We start from the raw sequence: 23,683 nt of genomic DNA on the forward strand, positions 1-23,683 counted from the left end.
TCAACGTCCCTTACATTAGCATGCTAATGTTTTATGCTAGCTTTGTAGGTAATTATGTAAGTTTATACCTAAAAAACAGATCTTGTCACTTGGCGCCATCTTACAAGTGTGCCAGTTCTCCTTTCATGCAGGCTTTTTAGCTAAATGGATGTTTAAATTTAAAAATCATGGATTTTTGTCATGATCCGTGGTCCGGATCATGTTCAGTTTAATTATGTTCTGTTAGTTTTGGACTTCTTCAGTTCCTGTGTGTGCACTTCTCAGTTGGTTTCCATGGTGACTTATTATTTTCACCTGCCGCTTGTTCCGGACGCACACCGGTGTTTTGGTAATCACTGTCATTATTTAAGCCTGCCTGGGTTTCTTGTTTGCGGTAAGCAACAGTGGCGTTTATGTTTCCGGTTCCAGTCTCTGTGCTAAGTGTTAGCCTTAGCTTCCCGTTCTTTCGGCACGCTGTTCTTTTGTTTATTTCAGTCTGTGTAGTACTGTGTATTATTTATTAAATCATCCTACCTTTACGTTTTTGTCCGGAGTGTCCTTTGCATCCCTGGGAGAACAAAATCGCGCATCACCATGCGTTCCGAGCGTGACAGATTTTGATGCTTAGCGCCATCTTGGAAGTCTGCCAATGTCTCTTACATTAGCATGCTAATATTTTATGCTAGTTTTTTTGAGGTAATTTTGTATGTTTTTACCTAAAAAATATAGATTTTGACACTTGGCGCTGTCACGCCAAATTTCTTCCCCCTACAAAAACCTTCCCCCTGGAAGACATTTGGCGTTAATGCTTGAAGGACCCCAATGAGGGTGGAAGGACCTTAAAGCAGCCCACACAGCTGCCTGTTTTAAAAGCATAATAATAAGCTTGATTATCATTGGTGAAAAATAACGGTGAGGAAAAAATGTTAGCATTCCAGCATGCTAACCCTTCAATCTATTTTTGCTTCGCTAATTTTGCAGCTGTAACCCTTAAGAGTCATATAACTTGGTGTTGTTCCGCTTTCATTGGGGTCCTTCAGGCATTGGAAGGGCTTCCGGGGGAAGGTTTTTGTAGGGGGAAGAAATTTGGCGTGACAGCGCCTTTGTTGTCCTAATTAAGAGGAATATTTTCATGGTGGAATAGTTGGAACTTTCCAGTTAGAGGTGAAAATTCTGGTAATTCTTGGAATTTAAAAAAAACAACTTGTAAATAGGGCAGTTTGATGGTCCAAGGTGAGTGAAAGGGGTTGAAAGGGAAAACCGGGAATTCTGGGTAATCCGGGATATTTTCCGAACAATCTTTTTTGCCAATGTGGCAATCACACAATAAAATGAGTTCCTGTCAAATGCTTGAACATTTGATCCGGATTAATCACTATGGGGGATTAATTCGGATTAAATCTGGATTAAATAGCATTCATTTGAATCCATATTGATATGCATGACAGAAGAGACTCAGGAAAGAAAGGATTATATATGCGAAGATTGTGTTTATTTATAAAAAAAAACATCTGTTTTTTGGGGAAAAACAAAACGAAAAAAATGTATCACATTATGTATCACTTTTTTTTTTTAAACGTCCATTTACATGTGGTGACCTGAAAATGAAGCAAATATAAGTGATATTGTTATTATAAGTGCTGACGCAGACGGACTACAAACCCCGTTTCCATATGAGTTGGGAAATTGTGTTAGATGTAAATATAAACAGAATACAATGATTTGCAAATCATTTTCAACCCATATTCAGTTGAATGCACTACAAAGACAAGATATTTGATGTTCAAACTCATAAACTTTATTTTTTTTTTGCAAATAATAATCAACTTTGAATTTCATGGCTGTGACACGTACCAAAGTAGTTGGGAAAGGGCATGTTCACCACTGTGTTACATCACATTTTCTTTCAACAACACTCAATAAACGTTTGGGAAGTGAGGAAACTAATTGTTGAAGCTTTGAAAGTGGAATTCTTTCCCATTCTTGTTTTATGTAGAGCTTCAGTGGTTCAACAGTCCGGGGTCTCCGCTGTCGTATTTTACGCTTCATAATGCACCACACATTTTCGATGGGAGACAGGTGTGGACTTCAGGCGGGCCAGGAAAGTACCCGCACTCTTTCACTACAAAACCACGCTGTTGAAACACGTGGCTTGGCATTGTCTTGCTGAAATAAGCAGGAGCATCCAAGATAACAATGCTTGGATGACAACATATGTTGCTCCAAAACCTGTATGGACCTTTCAGCATTAATGGTGCCTTCACAGATGTGTAAGTTACCCAGGCCTTACTAATACACCCCCATATTATCACAGATGCTGGCTTTTGAACTTTGCACCTATAACAATCCGGATGGTTATTTTCCTCTTTGTTCCGGAAGACACCACGTCCACAGTTTCCAAATATAATTTGAAATGTGGACTCATCAGACCACAGGACACCTTTCTGCTTTGCCATCTTAGATGAACTGGGGCCCAGCAAAGCCAGCGGTGTTCCTTGGTGTTGTTGATAAATGGGTTTTGCTTTGCATAGCAGAGTTTTAACTTGCACTTACAGATGTAGCAACCAACTGTAGTTACTGACAGTGGTTTTATGAAGTGTTCCTGAGCCAATGTGGTGATATCCTTTACACACCGATGTCTGTTTTTGATGCAATACCGACTGAAGGATTAGCAGTCCGTAATATCATCGCTTACGTGCAGTGATTTTCTCCAGATTCTCTGAACCTTTTGATGATTTTACGGACCGTAGATGGTAAAATCCCTAAATTCCTTGCAATAGCTCTTTGAGAAATGTTGTTCGACAATTTCCTTAGAAATTGGTGACCCTCGCTCCATCTTTGTTTGTGAATGACTTAGCATTTCATGGAAGCTGCTTTTATAGCCAATCATGGCACCCACCTGTTCCCAATTAGCCTACACACCTGTGGGATGTTCCAAATAAGCGCTTGATGAGAATTTGTCAACTTTATCAGTATTTATTGCCACCTTTCCCAAACTCTTTGTCACGTGTTGCTGGCATCCGAATCTAAAGTTAATGATTATTTAAATAATTTTTTTATTTTTTTTTTATCAGTTTGAACATCAAATATGTTGTTTTTGTAGCATATTCAACTGAATATGGATTTAAAATGATTTGCAAATCATTGTATTCTGTTTATATTGACATCTAACACTATTTCCCAACTCATCTGGAAACGGGGTTTGTATTTTAGTGGCGCATGGATAGCAGGGCGCTACGCTGCTCTTGTTGATGCACGGCTGCTTCCGCTCGGTTTAATTGTGATGATTTCTGATTACGATAGGGCCGGGCGATAAAACGATATCAACACATCTCGTAATTCCATCCATCCATCCATTTTCTACCGCTTATTCCCTTTTGGGGTTGCGGGGGGCGCTGGCGCCTATCTCAGCTACAATCGGGCGGAAGGCGGGGTACACCCTGGACAAGTCGCCACCTCATCGCAGGGCCAACACAGATAGACAGACAACATTCACACATTAGGGCCAATTTAGAGTTGCCAATCAACCTATCCCCAGGTGCATGTCTTTGGAGGTGGGAGGAAGCCGGAGTACCCGGAGGGAACCCACGCATTCACGGGGAGAACATGCAAACTCCACACAGATAGATCCCTAGCCTGGATTTGAACCCAGGACTGCAGGAACTTCTTATTATGAGGCAGACGCACTAACCCCTCTGCCACCGTGAAGCCCCATCTTGTAATTGATATCAATAAAAAAAAAACGCGTTAGAGAAAACCTTCGGAGAAACCGGAAGTTGCGAAGCCAGGTTGGTTACATTTGATACATTTTTCTCCTATTTTTTGGTTTTCCATAGGTCGGAAAAAAAATGTGTCGATACGGACTTATATAAGACCTTGATACAGTTGTCAACAGCGAGGCGCGCGGTCCTGGGGGTCGGCCTCACGGCCAAAGAGACTCTTGAGGAAGACCAACTGCAGGTAACCCGAGGCCACCACCAGGAGGCTGAGTGCCGCCGACCAGCAGGTGACGTAGCGGGCGTTGGACATCAGCAGGTAGTAGTCGGCGCTCTTCCTCATGCGGCCGAAGTTGTAGTAACGGAACATGTGGAAGACGTGGTTCTCCACCTTGTGGGCGGAGTCCTGAAACGAGAGCCAGTTAGAGGCCGCGCCCCTTTTCTGCCGGTGTCCGGGTGTGGCGCGAGAACCTGGATGATGCTCAGCGTGTCGTTCAGCTGCTTGGACGCGGCGTCTTTCTTCACGTTGTCGCCGCCGCCGCCATCCGGGCGGTGCTCGTCGTAGTAAACGCCGAAGTTGAGGAACACCTGCATCGTTCCCAGGCGGTTGTGGAAGTTGCTGAAACACATCTGGTAGAAACCTGGGGTGCAGAAAACCAACGAGTCACATCCGACTGGCAAGTGTGATTCACCCCGATCCCAAATGGATTCCTCATTTTTTTTTAAACTATTTTAGAAAGAAAATATACAAAACCCCAAATCAGTGAAGTTTTTCAGAATAATTGTATCGAAGTTACCACAAAACTTTGTGTTGCCATGAGTTACCGGCGAGAGGACAAAAGCTGTCTTTGATCTTACCAAGCAAAGGGCTTGCAAAACTCCACTGAGTGGGAAGGGAAGCGACATGAAGGTGTGGGTTTCTTTGATCTATTGTAATCCACAGGAAGATTCTGTCTTGACCTGAGATCTACAAAGCGGAGAGGAAGCAGGGCCTGACCCCCCTCCAGGCACCTTTTCTTTGAACTGTTTTGTGACTGAAGGCAGCGGCTGTTTACGACCCCCATCCCTCCGTCCATCCATCTTCTTCCGCTTATCCGAGGTTGGGTCGCGGGTGCAGCAGCCTAAGCAGGGAAGCCCAGACTTCCCTCTCCCCAGCCACTTCGTCCAGCTCTTCCCGGGGGATCCCGAGGCGTTCCCAGGCCAGCCGGGAGACATAGTCTTCCCAACAAGTCCTGGGTCTTCCCCGTGGCCTCCTACCGGTTGGACGTGCCCTAAACACCTCCCGAGGGAGGCGTTCCGGTAGTATCCTGACCACATGCCCAAACCACCTCATCTGGCTTCTCTCGATGTGGAGGAGCAGCGGCTTTACTTTGAGTTCCTCCCGGATGGCAGAGCTTCTCACCATATCTCTAAGGGTGAAGGAAACTCATTTCGGCCGCTTGTACCCGTGATCTTATCCTTTCAGTCATGACCCAAAACTCATGACCATAGGTGAGGATGGGAACGTAGATCGACCCGTAAATTGAGAGCTTTGACTTCCGGCTAAGCTCCTTCTTCACCACAACGGATCGGTACAACGTCCGCATTACTGAAGACGCCGCATCGATCCGCCTGTCGATCTTACGATCCACTCTTCCCTCACTCGTGAACAAGACTCTTAGGTACTTGAACTCCTCCACTTGGGGCAGGGTCTCCTCCCCAACCCGGAGATGGCACTCCACCCTTTTCCGAGCGAGAACCATGGACTCGGACTTGGAGGTGCTAATTCTCATGTCTTTGTTTACTTACCCCCTACCTTTAGAAACAGCTGTTGTCATGTAATCAGGGAAGGTCCAAATAAAGGAAGAGGCGTACAATCTTTTGTCAGAGCGTGGTGGGAGACTGTACAAGAGTACAGCCCAGACGTTTCTCCTCAATTGAGCCAAATTGAATTCTGTCTCTGTTTAATTCCTTGCTTCTTGTCTTGTTTAATAGATGTCATCAGTGTTTGAACCTGACAATGTTGGCCCCTATGCAATACCAAAATCTTGTTGCGGGGCACAAAAAGCCACCTACCAGTCTCCTTGGCGTCAAATTCCACCTGACCAGTGGCGTCGTCCACGCCGGAGAGCAGCAGGCCACTCGGGGCGTTGACGGTGACGGACAGGTGTCTGTCATGGCCGACACCCGTCACCCACTGCACCTGAGTGGACGTTATGATCTTACATAATAGCAACAGATTATTTCTTCCCCAGGAAGTATTGAAACAGGCTCACCATGAAGCTGAGGTAGAACTTCTCTCCCGTGTGAGCAAAGTGCCAGAAACATTCCATGCCGGCGGCGGACAGAACCACGGAGAAGTCGTACTGGTCGGCGCCCCAGAACAGCTCCTGGTCCGTGATGTTGGCGTGGGGGGCCGTCAGGGGCCCGCCGTGACAAGGGGTCCAGAACGCCAGAACCAGGACCGCGCAGAAGGTTTGCTGCTTCATGTCTGATCTCCACTGGTCCAATGATTAACTGGGAGACTGGGAACTCTTTGGTAGCCACACAGCTGGAGCAAACACTGATAGGAACACACCAGGTCTGCTGCATCGTTAATACTTACAATAGAAAGAAGAAAGGCAGACTTTGTTAACCTTGTAGATTGTTATAGTAAAAAACCTTGTAGATTGTTATAGTAAAAATAGGTCCAGCTTTAGCAGTGTGCTATGTTTTTACCCAGTTTCCCTTACGGGGGTACAGCGTTAATGTATTTAGGTTTGTCCATCCATCCATTTTCTACCACTTGTCCCTTTTGGGGTCGCTGGAGCCTATCTCAGCTGCATTCGGGTGGAAGGCGGTGTACACTCTGGACAAGTCGCCACCTCATCGCAGGGCCAACACAGATAGACAACGGTTTGTAAGACTGAAAATATAAAAACCACAAAAGAATAACATCCATTGTGTATTTTACATAAATAAACAAAATGGAGGGTTTAGTGTTGATGTATTCACACAATAAACTATAAATGCTGAAATTACACAACATTCACACGGCAAACATTGCACACGATCAGTTTAAATTGGCATCTAAGCAGTTAAGTCCCATCTTAAAACATTTGTATACGCTAGTCTTTAAATACACCCCGACAGTCCGACAGACAGGCAGGGCACGCTGGAGCCCGGCCCAAGATGGCGGCGAGAAGGCGGAGAATGAGAGCGAGCGGCGAGGCGGGGCGTGCCGGGAGCGACGCCACAAACGAGATCAGGTGTGTGGATTGCGCACCTCGACACGATTAACATATCTCCTCTCGCTGTATAAAAGGGGAGAAGGAGGAGAGAACGGGGCTGGTGATGGTGCGGATAGAGAACATCATACAACGACTGAGACAGAGCACAAGAGTCGGACGGAGGCATGGGCTGAAGGAGTAGACGGGAGACGCCACGGAAGAGCGAACCGACGGCTGGTTTTGAAAAATAAAGAAAGTCAAACCTGCTCAAAATCATGTCCTTCCTTGGTGGTCCATGGAACCCGCAAGACGACGGCTTGAGTCGTCCACACCCCTTTTTCAGACCAGTTGATCTGCCGTCTCTTTTCTGCTCTGCCCCATCCCCTTTATTAGGTGAACACAGGTGTTCAAAGTCGGGACCCGGGGTGGACCACTCATCTGTGCATCAGTCGGGGACGCCTTTGCGCTGCTGACTTGTCTCCATTGAAGATGATCCCCTGCTGGCCCCACTACGGACTGGACTCTCACACTATGAACTAGATCCACTCCATTGCACCGGTCGCCCAGGGTGGGGGGAGAGTCCCCACATTTGCGGTCCGCAACAAGGTTTCTCATTGTATCCCGTTAGGGTTTTTCTTGCCCTGATGAGGGATCCGAGCCGAGGATGTCATTGTGGCTTGTGCAGCCCTTTGAGACACTTGTGATTAAGGGCTATATAAATAAACTTTGATTGATTGAATGTTGTCTGACTATCTGAGTTGGCCCTGCGATGAGGTGGCGACTTGTCCAAGGTGTACCCCGCCTTTCGCCTGAATGCAGCTGAGATAGGCTCCAGTGACCCCCCCCCCCCCCCCCCGAAAGGGACAAGCGGTAGTAAATGGATGGATGGATGGGTGATTGAAAACTAAAAAGTAGCATTGTCGCCCTCTACCGGTCAAATTGAGCGCTACAGGTAATGAACTTGGTTTGATCAGCAGCAGTTACTCTGACAAAAAAACAAAAACAAGACCACAAATACAAAATATATCAAACGCTGGGATTTCTACCATTGTTGCTTCTTGTCTGGATCAACGTGTCCGTCGCTTGAAAGGACCGACAGGAAACAATGACTCGAGCAGTCGCTCAGGGTAGAGTATTCATACTTTGTTGTCCCGCTCCGCAGCAGGCCCGCAGACTACGCCCCCCTCCACAATATATTAAAACCTAAAAGTCATGGATTTTGATGCTTAGTGCCATCTTGGAAGTCTGTCAACGACTCTTACATTAGCATGCTAATATTTTATGCTATTTTTTTTTAGGTAATTTTGTATGTTTATACCTAAAAACCATAGCTTTTGACACTTGGCGCCATCTTACAACTCTCTTATATCAGCATGCTAATGTTTTCTGCTAGCCTTTTGGCTAATGTTGTATGTTTGAAGTTAAAAACCATGGCTTTGGATACTTGCCACCATCTTGGAAGTGACAGAGGTCCAGGGCACAGATAGCAGGTCCATCAAAATGGCCCCAGAATATTTCTAGTAATTGTAATTATTTTAATTGTTAGTTTTGAACAATCAGTTTTTCGGCCAAATGGGTGCCTGAAAGTCATTATGACATTTTATGGTCCCCCAAAAATGTGACATTTTTCCCAATCCCCCCGACCTCCCTCGGGTGTAACAAAGCATAATAACACAGTATTTGAGCATTCTTGTACATTTAATGTACAAATAAAATCCATCTTCCCAATGATAAGTATTGCAGTAGCACATTTATCCCAATACTGCAATACTCCTATAAATACATAAATATCCCAAACTTGCTTCAGTCGCTGGTCACATGACCTCCAAAAGGTGCCGTTTTATTCACACTCACAGGCGTAGAAAAGGGTGTGTCGTGGGAAAGAGGCGTGTCTTGGCAATGGAGTGTGTCACTGGAGAGGGGTGTATCACTAAAAAGGGGCGAGTCTTGGACACCAAATATGGGCATGTCTTTACAAAAGGGCGTGTCTTCTCAATGGGGTATATTACTGGAAGGGGTGTGTCAAGGAAAAGGGGTGTGTCTTGAAAGGGAGATATGGGCGTATCACTGGAGAGGGGCGTGTCTTTGCAATGGGGTGTGTCACTGGAAAGGGGCGTGTCTTGGCAAAAGGGTGTGTCACAAAAAAAGGGTGTGTCTTTTACAGAACATATGGGCGTGTCTTTTCAATGGGGTGTGTCTTAGCAAAAGGGTTTATCATTGGAAAGGGGAGTGTCTTTACAATGGGGCATATCATTGGAAAGGGGTGTGTCTAGGCATAGGGGTGTGTCACTGGAAAGGGGTGTGTCTTGGCAATGGGGCGTATCACTGGAAAGAGGCGTGTCTTGGCAAAAGAGTGTGTCACCGGAGAGGGGCATGTCCAGGCAAAAGGGTGTGTCACTAGGAAAGGGTGTGTCTTTTACACGAGGTATGGGCGTGTCTTTTCAATGGGGCGTGTCTTGGCAAAAGGGTTTATCATTGGAAAGGGGAGTGTCTTAACAATGGGGCATATGATTGGAAAGGGGAGTGTCTTGTCATAGGGGTGTGTCACAAGAAAGGGGTGGGTCTTGGCAATGGGGCATATCACTGGAAAGAGGCCTGTCTTGGCAAAAGGGTGTGTCACTGGAAAGGGGTGTGTCTTGGCAATGGGGCATATCACTGGAAAGAGGCCTGTCTTGGCAAAAGGGTGTGTCACTGGAAAGGGGTGTGTCTTGGCAATAGGGCGTATCACTGGAAGGAGGCGTGTCTTGGCAAAAGGGTGTGTCACCGGAGAGGAGCATGTCCTGGCAAAAGGGTGTGTCACTAGATAAGGGTGTGTCTTTTACACGAGATATGGGGGTGTCTTTTCAATGGGGCGTGTCTTGGCAAAAGGGTTTATCATTGGAAAGGCGAGTGTTTTGTCATAGGGGTGTGTCACTAGAAAGGGGTGGGTCTTGGCAATGGGGCGTATCACTGAGAAGAGGTGTGTCTTGGCAAAAGGGTGTGTCACTGGAAAGGGGTGTGTCTTGGCAATGGGGTGTATCATTGGAAAGAGGCGTGTCTTGGCAAAAGGGTGTGTCACTGGAAAGGGGTGTGTCTTGGCAATGGGGCGTATCACTGGAAAGAGGCGTGTCTTGGCAAAAGGGTGTGTCACTGGAAAGGCGTGTGTATTGGCATAGGGGCATAGGGGTGTGTCTTTGCAATGGGGCGTATCACTGGAAAGAGGCGTGTCTTGGCAAAAGGGTGTGTCACTGGAAAGGAGCATGTCCTGGCTAAAGGGTGTGTCACTAGAAAAGGGTGTGTCTTTTACGCGAGATATGGGCGTGTCTTTTCAATGGGGCGTGTCTTGGCAAACGGGTTTATCATTGGAAAGGGGAGTGTCTTAAAAATGGGGCATATCACTGGAAAGGGGCGTGTCTTGGCTATGGGTGTGACACTGGAAAAGGGTGTGTCTTGGCAATGGAGCGTATCACTGGAAAGGGGCGTGTCTTGGCATATTGGTGTGTCACTGGAAAGGGGTGTGTCTTGGCAATGGGGCGTGTTTTATCAATGGGGTGTGTCACTAGAAAGGGGCATGCCTTGACAAAGGGGCGTATTCCTGGAGAGGGGCGTGTCCTTCCAATGGGGCGATACTTGGCGCCATCTTGGAAGCATGCTAATATTTCTTATATTAGCATGCTAAAGTTTTATGCTAGCAGTTCAGCAATTTTTTTAATGTTGCATCTAAAAATAGCGTATTAAATTTTCAAAGAAGATATAATGCGCAATATAATGCTATGTCATCATGCTACTGTTAGCGTGCTGTCACTGGAAAGGGGTGTATCTTCTCAATGCGGTGTTTCACTAGAAAGGGGTGTGTCTTGGCAATGAGGGGTGTCACTAGAGAGGGGTGTGTCACTAGAAAGGGGCGTGTCTTGACAAAGGGGCGTTTCACTGGAGATGGTCGTGTCATGGCCACTAGATATGGATGTGTCAGTGGAGTGGGTCGTGTGTTTGTAAAGGAGCGTGTCAATAGAAAGGGGCGTGTCTTGAACATTAGATATGGGCGTGTCTTGATTACGGGTCATATTGCTAGATGGGGGCGTGTCTGGGCAAAGGGGGATGTCACTGGAGATGGGCGTGTCACTACGAAGGTGTGTATCACTCAAAAGGGGCGTGTCATGACACGGGGGCATGTCACTGGAAAGGGGCGTGTCTTCACAATGGGGTGTGTCTTGACAATGGGGTGTTTCACAGGAAAGATGTGTCTCAGTGGAAAGGGGCGTGTCACTACAAAGGTGTGTAACACTGGAAAGGGGCGTGTTTTGGCGATGAGGCTTGTCACTACAAAGGTGTGTATCACTGGAAAGGGGCGTGTCTTGACAGTGGGGCGTGTCACTGGAAAAGAGTGTATCACTGGAAATGGGCGTGTCTTGACAGTGGGGCGTGTCACTGGAAAAGAGTGTATCACTGGAAATGGGCGTGTCTTGACAGTGGGGTGTGTCACTGGAAAAGAGTGTATCACTGGAAAGGGGTGTGTCTTGACAATGGGGTGTGTCACTGGGAAGATGTGTATCACTGGAAAAGGACATGTCACTACCAAGGTGTGTATCACTGGAAAGGGGCGTGTCTTGGCGATGAGGCGTGTCACTACAATGAGGCGTATCACTGGAAAGGGGCGTGTCTTGGCGATGAGGCGTGTCACTACAATGAGGCGTATCACTGGAAAGGGGCGTGTCTTGACAATGAGGTGTGTCACCGGAAAGGTGTGTATCACTGGAAAGGGCCGTCTCTTGACAATGGGGCGTGACACTACAAATTCGTGTATCACTAGAAAGGGGCGTGTCTTGATAATGGGGCGTGTCACTACAATGAGGCATGTTTTGACAATGGGGTGTGTCACTGGAAAGGTGTATATCACTGGAAAGGGGCGTGTCTTGACAATAGGGTGTGTCGCTGGAAAGGGGTGTGTCTTGGCGATGAGGCGTGTCATTACAAATCTGTGTACCACTAGAAAGGGGCGTGTCTTGACAATGGGGCGTGTCACTACAATGGGGGATATCACTGGAAAGGGGTGTGTTTTGACAATGGAGTGTGTCACTGGAAAGGGGCGTGTCTTGACAATAGGGCGTGTCACTGGAAAGGGGTGTGTCTTGGCGATGAGGCATGTCACTACAAATCTGTGTATCACTAGAAAGGGGCGTGTCTTGACGATGGGGCGTGTCACTACAATGGGGCATATCACTGGAAAGGGGTGTGTTTTGAAAATGGAGTTTGTCACTGGAAAGGGGCGTGTCTTGTTGATGAGGCGCACCAGTAGCACCGTCATGAGCGTGTATGCGGTCGTCGAGTTCAAGTGCGGTTGAGGGTGCAGAGCTGAGCTCACGTGACTCATCACACGCTCCGTTCAAAGAGATTTGGGGGCGTGTCACGGAGGCGAGCGTCAACGGAGGTGAGTTGTCCGATGATGACATCATAGCGCTATCGTCGTCGAAGCTCCGTGTCCGCGCTCGTGCGCCGAGCGTGTGCACGTTCGACGGCGGCGCCCGCTCCTCGGAGTCCAGCGTGTGCCAGCGAGCCAGGCGGGGGGCGTGGCCTCGGCTGCCCGCCTGGTCCTTGGCGACTGTCCTGACCCGGGCGGCCGGGCGAGAAGGACTGCAGGAGTTTCTCTTCGCCTTCTCAATCCTGAAAGAAAAAGGTGCGTCAGCTCGCACGGCGGCGAAGTGGGCGTGGCCAGCAAAGTGGGCGTGGTGGCGACCTGCTGGCGGCGTGATTGCGTCCAGAGAGGAGGTCGTTGGTCCTGAGGCGCTGCACGAAGGAGTGTGCTGCAGGGAGGCAACCGCAAGGTTTCATTTGCAAAAAAAAGGTTTCAGCCTTCGAAGTGCACGCCATTACCCAGAGTGCCTTTGGGCACGGAGAGCAGCTTGATGGGCTCGTCGTCGGGGGAAAGTCCAGACGCCTTTTGCAGTGCTCGCAGGATCTCAGAGTTCTTCGGGAGGTAAGGAGGACAATTTGAGTCACATAGTCACTCGTGAAAAATATCACGGATGGTTTGAGGGCTTTAGCACTTTAGCTGGACATCAACATGCTAACACCTTAGCTAACTTTTTTTTTTTCATGAAGAAAGACGTTAATGTCTCTTGTCAGAATAATTGTATCGAAGTTATCACAAAACGTTGTGTTGCCATGAGTTCCCGGCGAGAGGACAAAAGCTGTCTCTGATCCTACCAAGCAAAAGGCTTGTAAGACTTCACTGTGTAGGATGCGAAGTGACATGAAGGTGTCAGTTTCTTTGAGTATTAAAATCCATAGGAAGATTTTGTCTTGACAGTAGCAATTGATAGTAACATGCTATTGTTAGCATGCTAATGTTTTATGCTAGCTTTTTAGCTAATTTTATGTGTTTAAACCAGGGGTCACCAACCTTTTTGAAACAAAGAGCTACTTCTTGGGTACTGATTCATGCGAAGGGCTACCAGTTTGATGCACACTTAAAAAAAATTGCCAGAAATAGCCAATTTGCTAAATTTACCTTTAATAAATAAATCTATATACATTTAAAAAAATGGGTATTTCTGTCTGTCATTCCGTCGTACATTTTTTTTCCTTTTATGGAAGGTTTTTTGTAGAGAATAAATGATGAAAAAAACACTTAATTGAATGGTTTAAGAGAGAAGAAAACACGAAAAAAATATAAATTACATTTTTGAAACATAGTTTATCTTCAATTTCGACACTTTAAAATTCAAAATTCAACCGAAAAAAATGAAGAGAAAAACTATCTCATTCGAATCTTATTGAAAAAATAAAAAAAATAAGTTATGGAACATCATTAGTAATTTTTCCTGATTAAAATAAATTTTAGAATTTTGATGACATGTTTTAAATAAGTTAAAATCCAATCTGCACTTTGTTAGAACATATAACCAATTGGACCAAGCTATATTTCTAACAAAGACAAATCATTATTTCTTCTTTATTTTCCAGAACAAAAATTTTAAAATAAATTCAAAATACTTTGAAATAAGATTTAAATTTGATTCTACAAATTTTCTAGATTTGCTGGAATATTTTTCTTTAATTTTAATCAAAATAAGTTTGAAGAAATATTTCACAAATATTCTTTGTCGAAAAAACAGAAGATAAAATGAAGAATTAAATTAAAATGTATTTATTATTCTTAACAATAAAAACAATACATTTACTTTAACATTGATTTAAATTGTCAGGAAAGAAGAGGAAGGAATTTAAAAGGTAAAAAGGTATATCTGTTTAAAAATCCTAAAATAATTTTTTAGGTTGTATTTTTTCTCTAAAATTGTCTTTCTGAAAGTTATAAGAAGCAAAGTGAAAAAATTAATGAATTTATTTAAACAAGTGAAGACCAAATCTTTAAAATATTTTCTTGGATTTTCAAATTCTATTTGAGTTTTGTCTCTCTTAGAATTAAAAATGTCGAGCAAAACGAGACCAGCTTGCTAGTAAATAAATAAAATTAAAAAAATAGAGGCAGCTCACTGGTAAGTGCTGCTATTTGAGCTATTTTTAGAACAGGCCAGCGGGCGACTCATCTGGTCCTTACGGGCGACCTGGTGCCCGTGGGCACCGCGTTGGTGACCCCTGGTTTAAACCAAAAAATCATGGACTTGGATACTTTCCGCCATCTTAGAAGTATGCCGGCTTCGATCGACACCAGGCCAGAGGTTCAGGGCACATCAAAATTTAGGCAGAAGTTTTCTAGTAATTAGCTCGTAATTAGCGCTCAAGTTCCCAGCTAGCTACCTGTGGCGCTATACTGTATTCTTTGACTATCTTAGCGTAACCGTTCTAACTTGGATTGTTTCCCTGGCTTCGAGACTCTCCCGAAGGACGGTGCGGCGAAGACACAACAAACGCCCTTCTTGTCTCTCCCGTCCAAAGTCAAAACCAAGTAACTCACTTCTAGCTGATTTGGAGAAAACAAAGGAAAACCAATCTATCTTGATGCTGTCTTACAACGATCTACAAAGTCATCAAACGTATAGATGTTTTCTTGAGCTTTCATTTTCTTGCCGATTGAGCCATGGATTGAATCTGCTCTCATCAACGTGTGCCCTTTCTCCGGATATTTGATCACAATCTCGGGTGGGCCCCATTCTGCGTTTGCACATTGGGCAAGAGCCGTGTACAGCGTCCAGTTTTTATTTTGACCTCCACAGTTATCTGCCCAAAAGAGTATGCAAGGGGAAGAATCAAGAACAATACATTTAATGAAGGTGCTTGCAACGTCCTGGGCCAATCTTCCAACTATCCCCTCGTGCCATAATATCACATAATCAGGTTGACCGTCGGCCCCCATTCGTGCAAATGTCTCATTAAAGACAATAAGGCGACTGACAAAGAAGCTCCGATTGGTCCCCTGAGATACTAGGTTTTTCGGTGGGGCGGTATAGCTCGGTTGGTAGAGTGGCCGTGCCAGCAACTTGAGGGTTGCAGGTTCGATCCCCGCTTCCGCCATCCTAGTTACTGCCGTTGTGTCCTTGGGCAAGACACTTTACCCACCTGCTCCCAGTGCCACCCACACTGGTTTGAATGTAACTTAGATATTGGGTTTCACTATGTAAAGCGCTTTGACTCACTAGAGAAAAGCGCTATATAAATATCATTCACTTCACTTCACTTCGGTTGTATCTACGCGGTTATGTGGTAGTTGCTAGGTCCTGCCATGCGCGTAACAGCTTACTTACGGAACAAATTACAATATCGCATACACTAATGTAAAGCATATCACCTAGGAACTCCAAAATTATTATCAGCTCAGTTTTGACCAAAATTGAGTTACTGGGTTTTGTCTTTGGACGGGAGACCTGTTGTTGTTGACTTTGGGCTAGCGACTCTAATACATCAAGGCCACGGTACAGAGACACACTACGGGCTTACACACACACACATCCACAAAAATGTACGCCACACATACACACCCCACCACCCCAACCCAATGCCCTCGACGCCAATCCCACAGGAGTGATGAATGGATGGTCAGCGCCTGAGAACTGCGACCTACCATCATGACCCCGAACTCCATTCCCTCTGTTGCTAGATATCTCGAGATGTATGTTGTGCTTTGCTATGGAGGTTTTTTCCCACTCCAGACTGGGCCCCCTTAGGAGCCCAGTCTAGATTGTATTTTTTTTACTCATCCTTCCCCAGCGTTTACCTTTTTCCCATCTTTTACGGGGCGCCTTATGGCGACCCATCAGCGTTCTTGTTCTGTAACCCTGTACACTTGTTTGTTTGTCTAATCTTGAACAGGTTTGGGCTGAAAACAAAGCTTCGTTGTACTTGAGCAATGACAATAAAGACCTATCCTATCCTTTCCTAACACAACACCAAGGTACCTTTGAGACTTGAATTCAAAGTCCTTTCATGCTAGGTAAATAAGTCGGGGGTCCACGCCCAATGGGCTTGGGGGTCCTTGTCCAGGAAAACACTTTCTGCTAAACATCACCGTCAAGTCTGGAAGTGACATCCTGTTTGGAGTGTGCAACGTCACCTTGCCGCCGAGCTCGTAGGCGCTGTCCAGCGGCGTCCTCTGCCTCTTGTTCCTGAGTTCCGGGCAGGCTCCGCCCCTCAGCAGCAGCTCCACCAGCGGCGGGTGTCCGCCCCGCACCGCCTCGTGCAGCGCCGTGTTCCCCTGATGGTTGGTGGCGTTCACCAGCGCCTGGCTCTGAGGGTCACACAGTTGGGAGACCACGCCCCCTGTAGCGCTGCGTGCGTGCGTGTGCTCACCTGTAGGAGGACGTTGGCGGTGTCCAGGTTGCCGTGGAGACACGCCAGGATCAGAGCCGTGTTGCCGTGGCAGTCCTTTTTGTTGAGCTTGGCGTTGCACTCCAGCAGGGAGACCGCCACCTAAACGCACCAGCATCGGTCAAGTCGGCGTCCGCCGTTGGTCACGTGCACGCGTCCCACCTGCGGGTGGCCGTTCTGGCAGGCCAGGTGAAGGGGCGTGGCCTGCTGGTTGCTGTGCCCGTTGACGCGGGCACCGTGGCGCAGCAGCAGCGAGGTCAGCTCGGCGTGTCCGTGCGTGGCGGCCACGTGGAGAGGCGTGAAGCCGTCGGCGTTGCAGCTGTTGACGCCCAGCGCGCCCGCCTCCGCCGCGCACACCTGCAGGACGCACAGACGTTAGCACGTGCACGCTCTCGCCCACCCGTGGTTTTCACGTGTGCGCGCAGACCTTCTGACCCGGCGCGCAGGTCGGACACTGGCACAGCGGGTGGCACAGCGGCGCCTGTCGGGACAAAAGGAATAAATTACTCACAACAATTTTAGTCCTCCTGCTCATTCCTCGGGTTCTTCTTGCACCCTAACCCACAAGTCCCGAGAACACGAAACAGGGACTGTTGTGATGCTGAAGAGCCACAACCTTATATTTGTCTTTCGGTGTCCAAACGGGGTTCTTTTGTGATTGATGCTGTTGTCAGAATAATTGTATTGGCGGTATAGCTCGTTTGATAGAGTGGCCGTGCCAGCAACTTGTGGGTTCCAGGTTCGATTCCCGCTTTCGCCATCCTAGTCACTGCCGTTGTGTCCTTGGGCAAGACACTTTACCCACCTGCTCCCAGTGCCACGCACACTGGTTTAAATGGAACTTAGATATTGGGTTTCACTACGTAAAGCGCTTTGAGTCACTAGAGAAAAGCGCTATATAAATATAATTCACTTCACTTCACTTCACTTGTATCTAAGTTATCACAAAACTAAGTGTTTCAAAGAGTTCCCGGCGAGCAGACAAACGCTGTCTTTGATCCTACCAATCAAAAGGCTTGTAAAACTCCACAGTGTAGGATGGGAAGCGACATGAAGGTGTGGGTTTCTTTGATGTATTGTAATCCACTGGAAGATTTTGTCTCGACCCGAGGTCTACAAAGCGGAGAGGAGTCAGGGCCAGACCCCCCCTCCAGGCACCTTTTTTTTCAACTGTTTTGTGACCAAATGCAGTGGTTGTTTATGACCCATTTCCCTTTAAAAACAGCTGTTGCCATGTAACCAGAGGAAGTCTTTTGTCAGAGCGTGGTGGGAGACTGTACAAGAGTACAGCCCAGTCGTTTCTCCTCAATTGAGCCGAATTTAATTCTGTCTCTGTCTTATTCCTCGCTTCTTTGTCTGTTTTAATAAATGTCATCAGTGTTTGAACCTGACAGTTGCTCTTATTCAAAACATTAATGTTCCCGTTCAGATAGTCGGATTATGTTAATCTTCCTTCCACTCCACCAAAAACGGGACAATTTGCCCAACCTCTCCTCTCTCCGGATATAAAGATCTGGAAATTTCTTTGTCTTTCTCTCTCTCCCTCTTTGCATCCAGTAACTAGCGTAGACATATTTCTCTGTAAACGAATGTTATTTGAGGCCTTGTATCGAGAAAATTGCTAGCATTCTAGTATTAGCATGCTAGCATTGTTTTTTTTTTTTAATTTTGCATCAAATATTTTGTCATGTGACAAATGATTCCTGTTAGCAAGCTAACATTAGTATGCTAGCTTTTTTTTAGTTAATTTTGGAAGTATTTACCTTAGTCATATTTTGGTACGTGATACAGGCTAATAATGTTAGTGTGCTAGCATTTTCAACACATTTTTAATTACACACGTCGGAGTGATATATTCTGATACTTGATACATGCTAACATTATTAATCCTGTTTTTTCAGCTATTTTGTAGGTTTTTACCTTAATCACATTTTGGTACTTGATACAAGCTAATGTTAGCGTGCCAGTATTTTCAACACATTTTTAAGTAGACACGTCAGAGTGATATATTTTGATACTTGATGCATGCTAACATCAGCAATCCTGTTTTTTTTTTAGCAAATTTTGTAGGTATTTGCCTTGGTCATATTTTGGTTCTAAATAAATACTCATGTTAGCGTACTAGCATTTTCAACACATTTTTAAGTAGACACATCGGAGTGATATATTTTGGTACTTGAGGCATGCTAACATTAGCAATCCTATTTTTTAGTTAATTTTGTAGGTATTTTACCTTAGTCATATTTTGGTACTTGATGCATGCTAATGATAGCGTGCTAGCATTTTCAACACATTTTTAAGTAGACACGTCGACGTGATATATTCTGATACTTGATACATGCTAACATAAGCAATCCTATCTTTTAGGCTAATTTTGTAGGTATTTACATTAGCATGCTAGCATTTTCAACACATTTTTAAGTAGACACGTCGGAGTGATATATTCTGATAATTGATACATGCTAACATTAGGAATTCTGTTTTTTTTTTTAGCTAATTTTGTAGAATTTTACCTTAATCATATTTTGGCACTTGATACATGCTAATGTTAGCGTGCCAGCATTTTCAACACATTTTTAAGTAGACACGTCGGAGTGATATATTTTGATACTTGATGCATGCTAACATTAGCAATCCTGTTTTTTTAGATAATTTTGTAGGTATTTACCTTGGTCATATTTTGGTTCTAAATAAATGCTAATGTTAGCGTGCTAGCATTTTCAACACATTTTTAAAGTAGACACGTTGGAGTGATATATTCTGATACTTGATGCATGCTAACATTAGCAATCCTATTTTTTTTAGCTCATTTTTTAGGTATTTACCCTGGTCATATTTTGGTACTTGATACATGCTAATGTTAGCGTGCAAGCATTTTCAACACATTTTTAAGTAGACACGTCGGAGTGATACATTTTGATACTTGATGCATGCTAACATTAGCAATCCTATTTTTTAAGCCAATTTTGTAGGTATTTACCTTAGTCATATGTTGGTACTTGATACATGCTAATGTTAGCATGCTAGCATTTTCAACACATTTTTAAGTAGACACGTCGAAGTGATGTATTTTGATACTTGATGCATGCTAACATTAGCAATCCTATTTTTTAAGCCAATTTTGTAGGTATTTACCTCAGTCATATGTTGGTACTTGATACATGCTAATGTTAGCATGCTAGCATTTTCAACACATTTTTAAGTAGACACGTTAGAGTGATGTATTTTGATACTTGATGCATGCTAACATTAGCAATCCTGTTTTTTTAGCTATTTTTGTAGGTAGTTTGGACTCCCCTACCTTAAGTATGTACTTAAAAGACCCGAGTTTCTTTATGGAATAGAGAAAATCCCGAACCCACCTGGGACAAGATCAGTCCCTCCTTCTCGTCATCAGTCCACTCCAGCAGGTAGCGCACCTGAAAGTCGTCACAAAATGACTCCCACTTGCCGAGATGTGCACAGGAGCGTTCTCACCATTTCCACGTCGCCGTCCGCCACCGCACGCAGCAGCTTCTCCACCTGTCAGTCACAGAGGGGGACAAAAAGGTCACCATGGCGACGAAGGCGGACACTCTGGCGGGGCGTTGGCGGCCTTCACCTGGCGATGTCGCACCAGCGCTCGCTCGGGTTGGAGCTGGCAGCCCGGAGAGGAGGGGCCGGACACGGAGGAGCGCCGGCTGCTGCAGTCAGACGCCACGGGGGAGGCGGGGACACTCACGTGAACGCCGACGACGCTCCTGCACGGCTCACTACTCCGCGTCGACTTTATCAGCGTGACAATCTGCGGAGGAGACACCATTCCTACAGTCAACCATGGTGGTGGTAGTACTATGCTCTGGGCCTGTTTTGCTGCCAATGGAACTGGTGCTTTAAAGAGAGTAAATGGGACGATGAAAAAGGAGGATTACCTCCAAATTCTTCGGGACAACTAAAATCATTAGCCCGGAAGTTGGGTCTTGGGCGCAGTTGGGTGCTCCAACAGGACAATGACCCCAAACACACGTCAAAAGTGGTAAAGAAATGCCTAAATCAGGCTAAAATTAAGGTTTTAGAATGACCTTCCCAAAGTCCTGACTTAAATGTGTGGACAATGCTGAAGAAACAAGTCCATGTCAGAACACCGCCGAATTAAGCTGAACTGCACCAATTTTGTGAAGAGGAGTGGTCAAATGTTCAACCAGAAACTTGTGGATGGCTACCAAAAGCGCCTTATTGCAGTGAAACTTGCCAAAGGACATGTAACCAAATATTAATTAACATTGTTGTATGTATACTTTTGACCCAGCAGATTTGGTCACATTTTCAGTAGACCCATAATAAATTCATAAAAGAACCAAACTTCATGAATGTTTTTTGTGACCAACAAGTATGTGCTCCAATCACTCTATTAACAAAAAGAGTTGTAGAAATGATTGGAAACTCAAGACAGCCATGACATTATGTTCTTTACAAGTGTATGTAAACTTTTGACCACGACTGAATGTATACACACACACACACACACATACACACACACACACACACACACACACACACACACACACACACACACACACACACACACACACACACACACACACACACACACAGATATGTATACTTTTTCATAATTTATTTGACTTTAATCTTGTAGTACTTTATAATTGTTTGGCAAAATAAAAACTTGGAATATCCCTAACAATTCTTGTATTAAATTCTTTTACTCACAATATTGCAACTTATGAATTCCCCCCCCACAATACATTCCATTTTACTTCTGTAAAATGGCACTTTTACATTTTTTTTTATTTTGTATGTTTTTCTTAAGATACTTTTTCCTTGAAAAATGCCTCTACAATTTAGTATTATTCAATAAATATATTTATAAAGGATTTTTGAATAGTTGCTATTTTTAGAATTTAAAAAAAAATCTCACGTACCCCTTGGCATACCTTCAAGTACCCTCAGGGGTACGCGTACCCCCATTTGAGAACCACTGCCATAGGGCGTAGGTTGGAACTGTAACTTAGTGTACAGCCCAATACGTCTCTCCTCATTGAGCAAAATTGAACTCTGTCTCTGCCTTATTCCTTGCTTCTTGTCTGTTTAATAGATGTCATCAGTGTTTGAACCTGACAGTGTGTAAAAAAACATTTACTAAATATTTCTGTGTAAATAACGTATAAATCTGCTGTTTATAGTCCGGTGAGGCTTATATATAGAGGAATATTTTTCTTCTTATATCCTGGTGCATTGTGTAGTCTGGACAACACGGTACACACACACACACACACACACACACAGCAACTGGCCTTGGAGTTGAGCGCACAATGAAGCGCCGTGTCCCGGTTCTTGTTGAGCACGTTGACGGCGGCCTCGTTCTCCAGGAGGACCTGGATGATGCCCTCGTAGCCCCAGCGCGACGCCAGGTGCAGCGGTGTGTCGCCTTTGTCGTTCTGCAGGTCCAAGCTGCACGTTTGGAAGTCGTAGTAGACCAGGGCCTTCACGCACTGACACCCGACAACGACAAGAAACGTGAGGCGGGCGAACGGAGGAAGAAGAAGCGGGCCGGCGTGACTCACGTCCTCGTGGCCGTACATGCACGCCAGGTGCAGCGGCGTGTTGCCGTTGTTGTCCTGAGCGTCGCCGTCCGCCTTGTAGTGCAGCAGCAGCAGCTACGCGACACAAAGGCAACATTGGCACATGCTTGTGTGTGTGTGTGTGTGCGCTCACCGTGACCCCCTGGTATCCCTTCTGACACGCCAGGTGCAGCGGTGTGAGGGCGTGGTAATCCGTGGCGTTGACTGGCGCTCCCAGTTTGGACACCAGCATGTCGATCAGCTGAGCCTGGCCTGCACGCGCACACACACACACACACACACACACGCACACACACGCACACACACGCACACACACGTTCATATTGCACCGTGTGTGTCGGGGGGCCGCGCGTCGCCAAGTCGCTCACCGCAGACGGCGGCGACGTGCAGAGGCGTGTAACCCCTGTCGTCCCTGGAGAAGGAGGTGATGATGGACGGGTCGTTCAACTTCCTGTCATAAAACAAACCAGTCCGTCATTAAAGTGAACGCTCGATGTGGCGTTCGTGAACGAATCGAGGTTTTTGAACGGCTCTTTGTCTTTTAGACTAGAACATGACTTTATTTTAAATTATTTTTTAAATATATGTATTTTTAAAAACTATTATTACCTCCCGGATTTGCCGGGAGACGCCCGAAATTCAGCGCCTCTCCCGAAAAACTCCCGGGACAAATTTTCTCCCGAAATTCAGGCGGAGCTGGAGGCCACGCCCCCTCCAGCTCCATGCGGACCTGTGTGAGGACAGCCTGTTTTCACGTCCGCTTTCCCACAATATAAACAGCGTGTCTGCCCAATGACGTTATAACTGTAGAATGATCGAGGGCGAGTTCTCGGTTTCTAATGTGGGTTTATTGTTAGGCAGTTTCATTAACGTCCTCCCAGCGCGGTAACAACACACAACAACAGCAGTCACGTTTTAGTCTACCGTAAAGCAATTTGTCTGTCCTAAACAGCAATGTTGTGACACTCTTAAACAGGACAATACTGCCATCTACTGTACATGCACCACAACACCTCCAGGCAACTTCAACCCTTTACTAATAAGCTCCTCCATTCACATCCCATCTCCCCGTAATGTAAATAACCTAATGTAAATAATCGAATGTATTTCTAATGTGTTCTTATGTTAACTTGTTCTTATGATATCTGAACTCACTATGTTCTCTGCTCGGTGTTCATATCCTACTAAGTAAGACCTACACTGTTTCAATGTCCATTTCTCTGTTGATGCAATTGTTGATGACTGAAGTTCTGATATCAACCAAAGCTCCTCATCCCACCCCTCGTATCTTAAATAATTCAATGTATATACTATGATGATTAACTTGAGTGATGACTGTATTTTGGTGATAGTATATATGGGCGATGATAAATGGCAAATATATTTTGCCTTTGCCAGTGGTTCTCAAATGGGGATACGCGTACCCCTGGGGGTACTTGAAGGTATGGCCAGGAGTACATGAGATTTATTTTTTTAA

General features: G+C 45.5%; 2 protein-coding genes across 3 annotated transcripts in view; both read right to left on the minus strand.

Moving 5' to 3' along the window:
* Positions 1–1,455: 1,455 nt before the first annotated feature.
* Positions 1,456–6,243, minus strand: tmed6 (transmembrane p24 trafficking protein 6). The gene is made up of 4 exons (XM_061894427.1): positions 5,951–6,243; positions 5,751–5,877; positions 4,167–4,336; positions 1,456–4,101 (listed from the first exon to the last, which is right to left on the minus strand). The coding sequence occupies exons 1-4, from the start codon at positions 6,161–6,163 to the stop codon at positions 3,868–3,870; spliced, it is 744 nt and encodes a 247-aa protein (XP_061750411.1). The 5' UTR covers positions 6,164–6,243; the 3' UTR covers positions 1,456–3,867.
* A 2,319-nt stretch (positions 6,244–8,562) lies between these two features.
* The window catches only part of ankrd27 (ankyrin repeat domain 27 (VPS9 domain)), a 50,983-nt gene continuing 35,862 nt past the window's right edge, over positions 8,563–23,683 (minus strand). The window contains exons 14-28 of one of the 2 annotated variants that reach the window (XM_061894426.1): positions 22,575–22,657; positions 22,340–22,458; positions 22,189–22,281; positions 21,919–22,116; positions 20,226–20,408; positions 20,102–20,146; positions 19,987–20,043; positions 17,052–17,105; positions 16,787–16,981; positions 16,607–16,726; positions 16,371–16,544; positions 12,734–12,827; positions 12,597–12,663; positions 11,499–12,523; positions 8,563–11,444 (exon numbers count right to left, since the gene is read on the minus strand). In XM_061894426.1, the coding sequence (XP_061750410.1) occupies positions 10,687–11,444; positions 11,499–12,523; positions 12,597–12,663; positions 12,734–12,827; positions 16,371–16,544; positions 16,607–16,726; positions 16,787–16,981; positions 17,052–17,105; positions 19,987–20,043; positions 20,102–20,146; positions 20,226–20,408; positions 21,919–22,116; positions 22,189–22,281; positions 22,340–22,458; positions 22,575–22,657 (3,265 nt within the window). In that variant the 3' untranslated portion in view covers positions 8,563–10,686. Of the gene's footprint in view, positions 12,524–12,596; positions 12,664–12,733; positions 12,828–16,370; positions 16,545–16,606; positions 16,727–16,786; positions 16,982–17,051; positions 17,106–19,986; positions 20,044–20,101; positions 20,147–20,225; positions 20,409–21,918; positions 22,117–22,188; positions 22,282–22,339; positions 22,459–22,574; positions 22,658–23,683 lie in introns of both variants that reach the window. The other variant, XM_061894425.1, reaches the window with a different exon arrangement.

This window comes from Nerophis ophidion, linkage group LG03 (genome assembly GCF_033978795.1).
Source record: "Nerophis ophidion isolate RoL-2023_Sa linkage group LG03, RoL_Noph_v1.0, whole genome shotgun sequence".
NCBI classification, from domain to species: Eukaryota; Metazoa; Chordata; class Actinopteri; order Syngnathiformes; family Syngnathidae; genus Nerophis; species Nerophis ophidion.

What these genes read in the sequence shown, in the direction of transcription:
- tmed6 (XM_061894427.1), bottom strand. Translation starts at nt 6,163, where the DNA reads ATGAAGCAGCAAACCTTCTGCGCGGTCCTGGTTCTGGCGTTCTGGACC. An exon ending in ATTTGACGCCAAGGAGACTG is followed by an intron (nt 4,337 to 5,750) that starts GTAGGTGGCTTT and finishes TCTGCACCCCAG; the next exon opens with GTTTCTACCAGATGTGTTTC. An exon ending in ACACGCTGAGCATCATCCAG is followed by an intron (nt 4,102 to 4,166) that starts GTTCTCGCGCCA and finishes CTCTCGTTTCAG; the next exon opens with GACTCCGCCCACAAGGTGGA.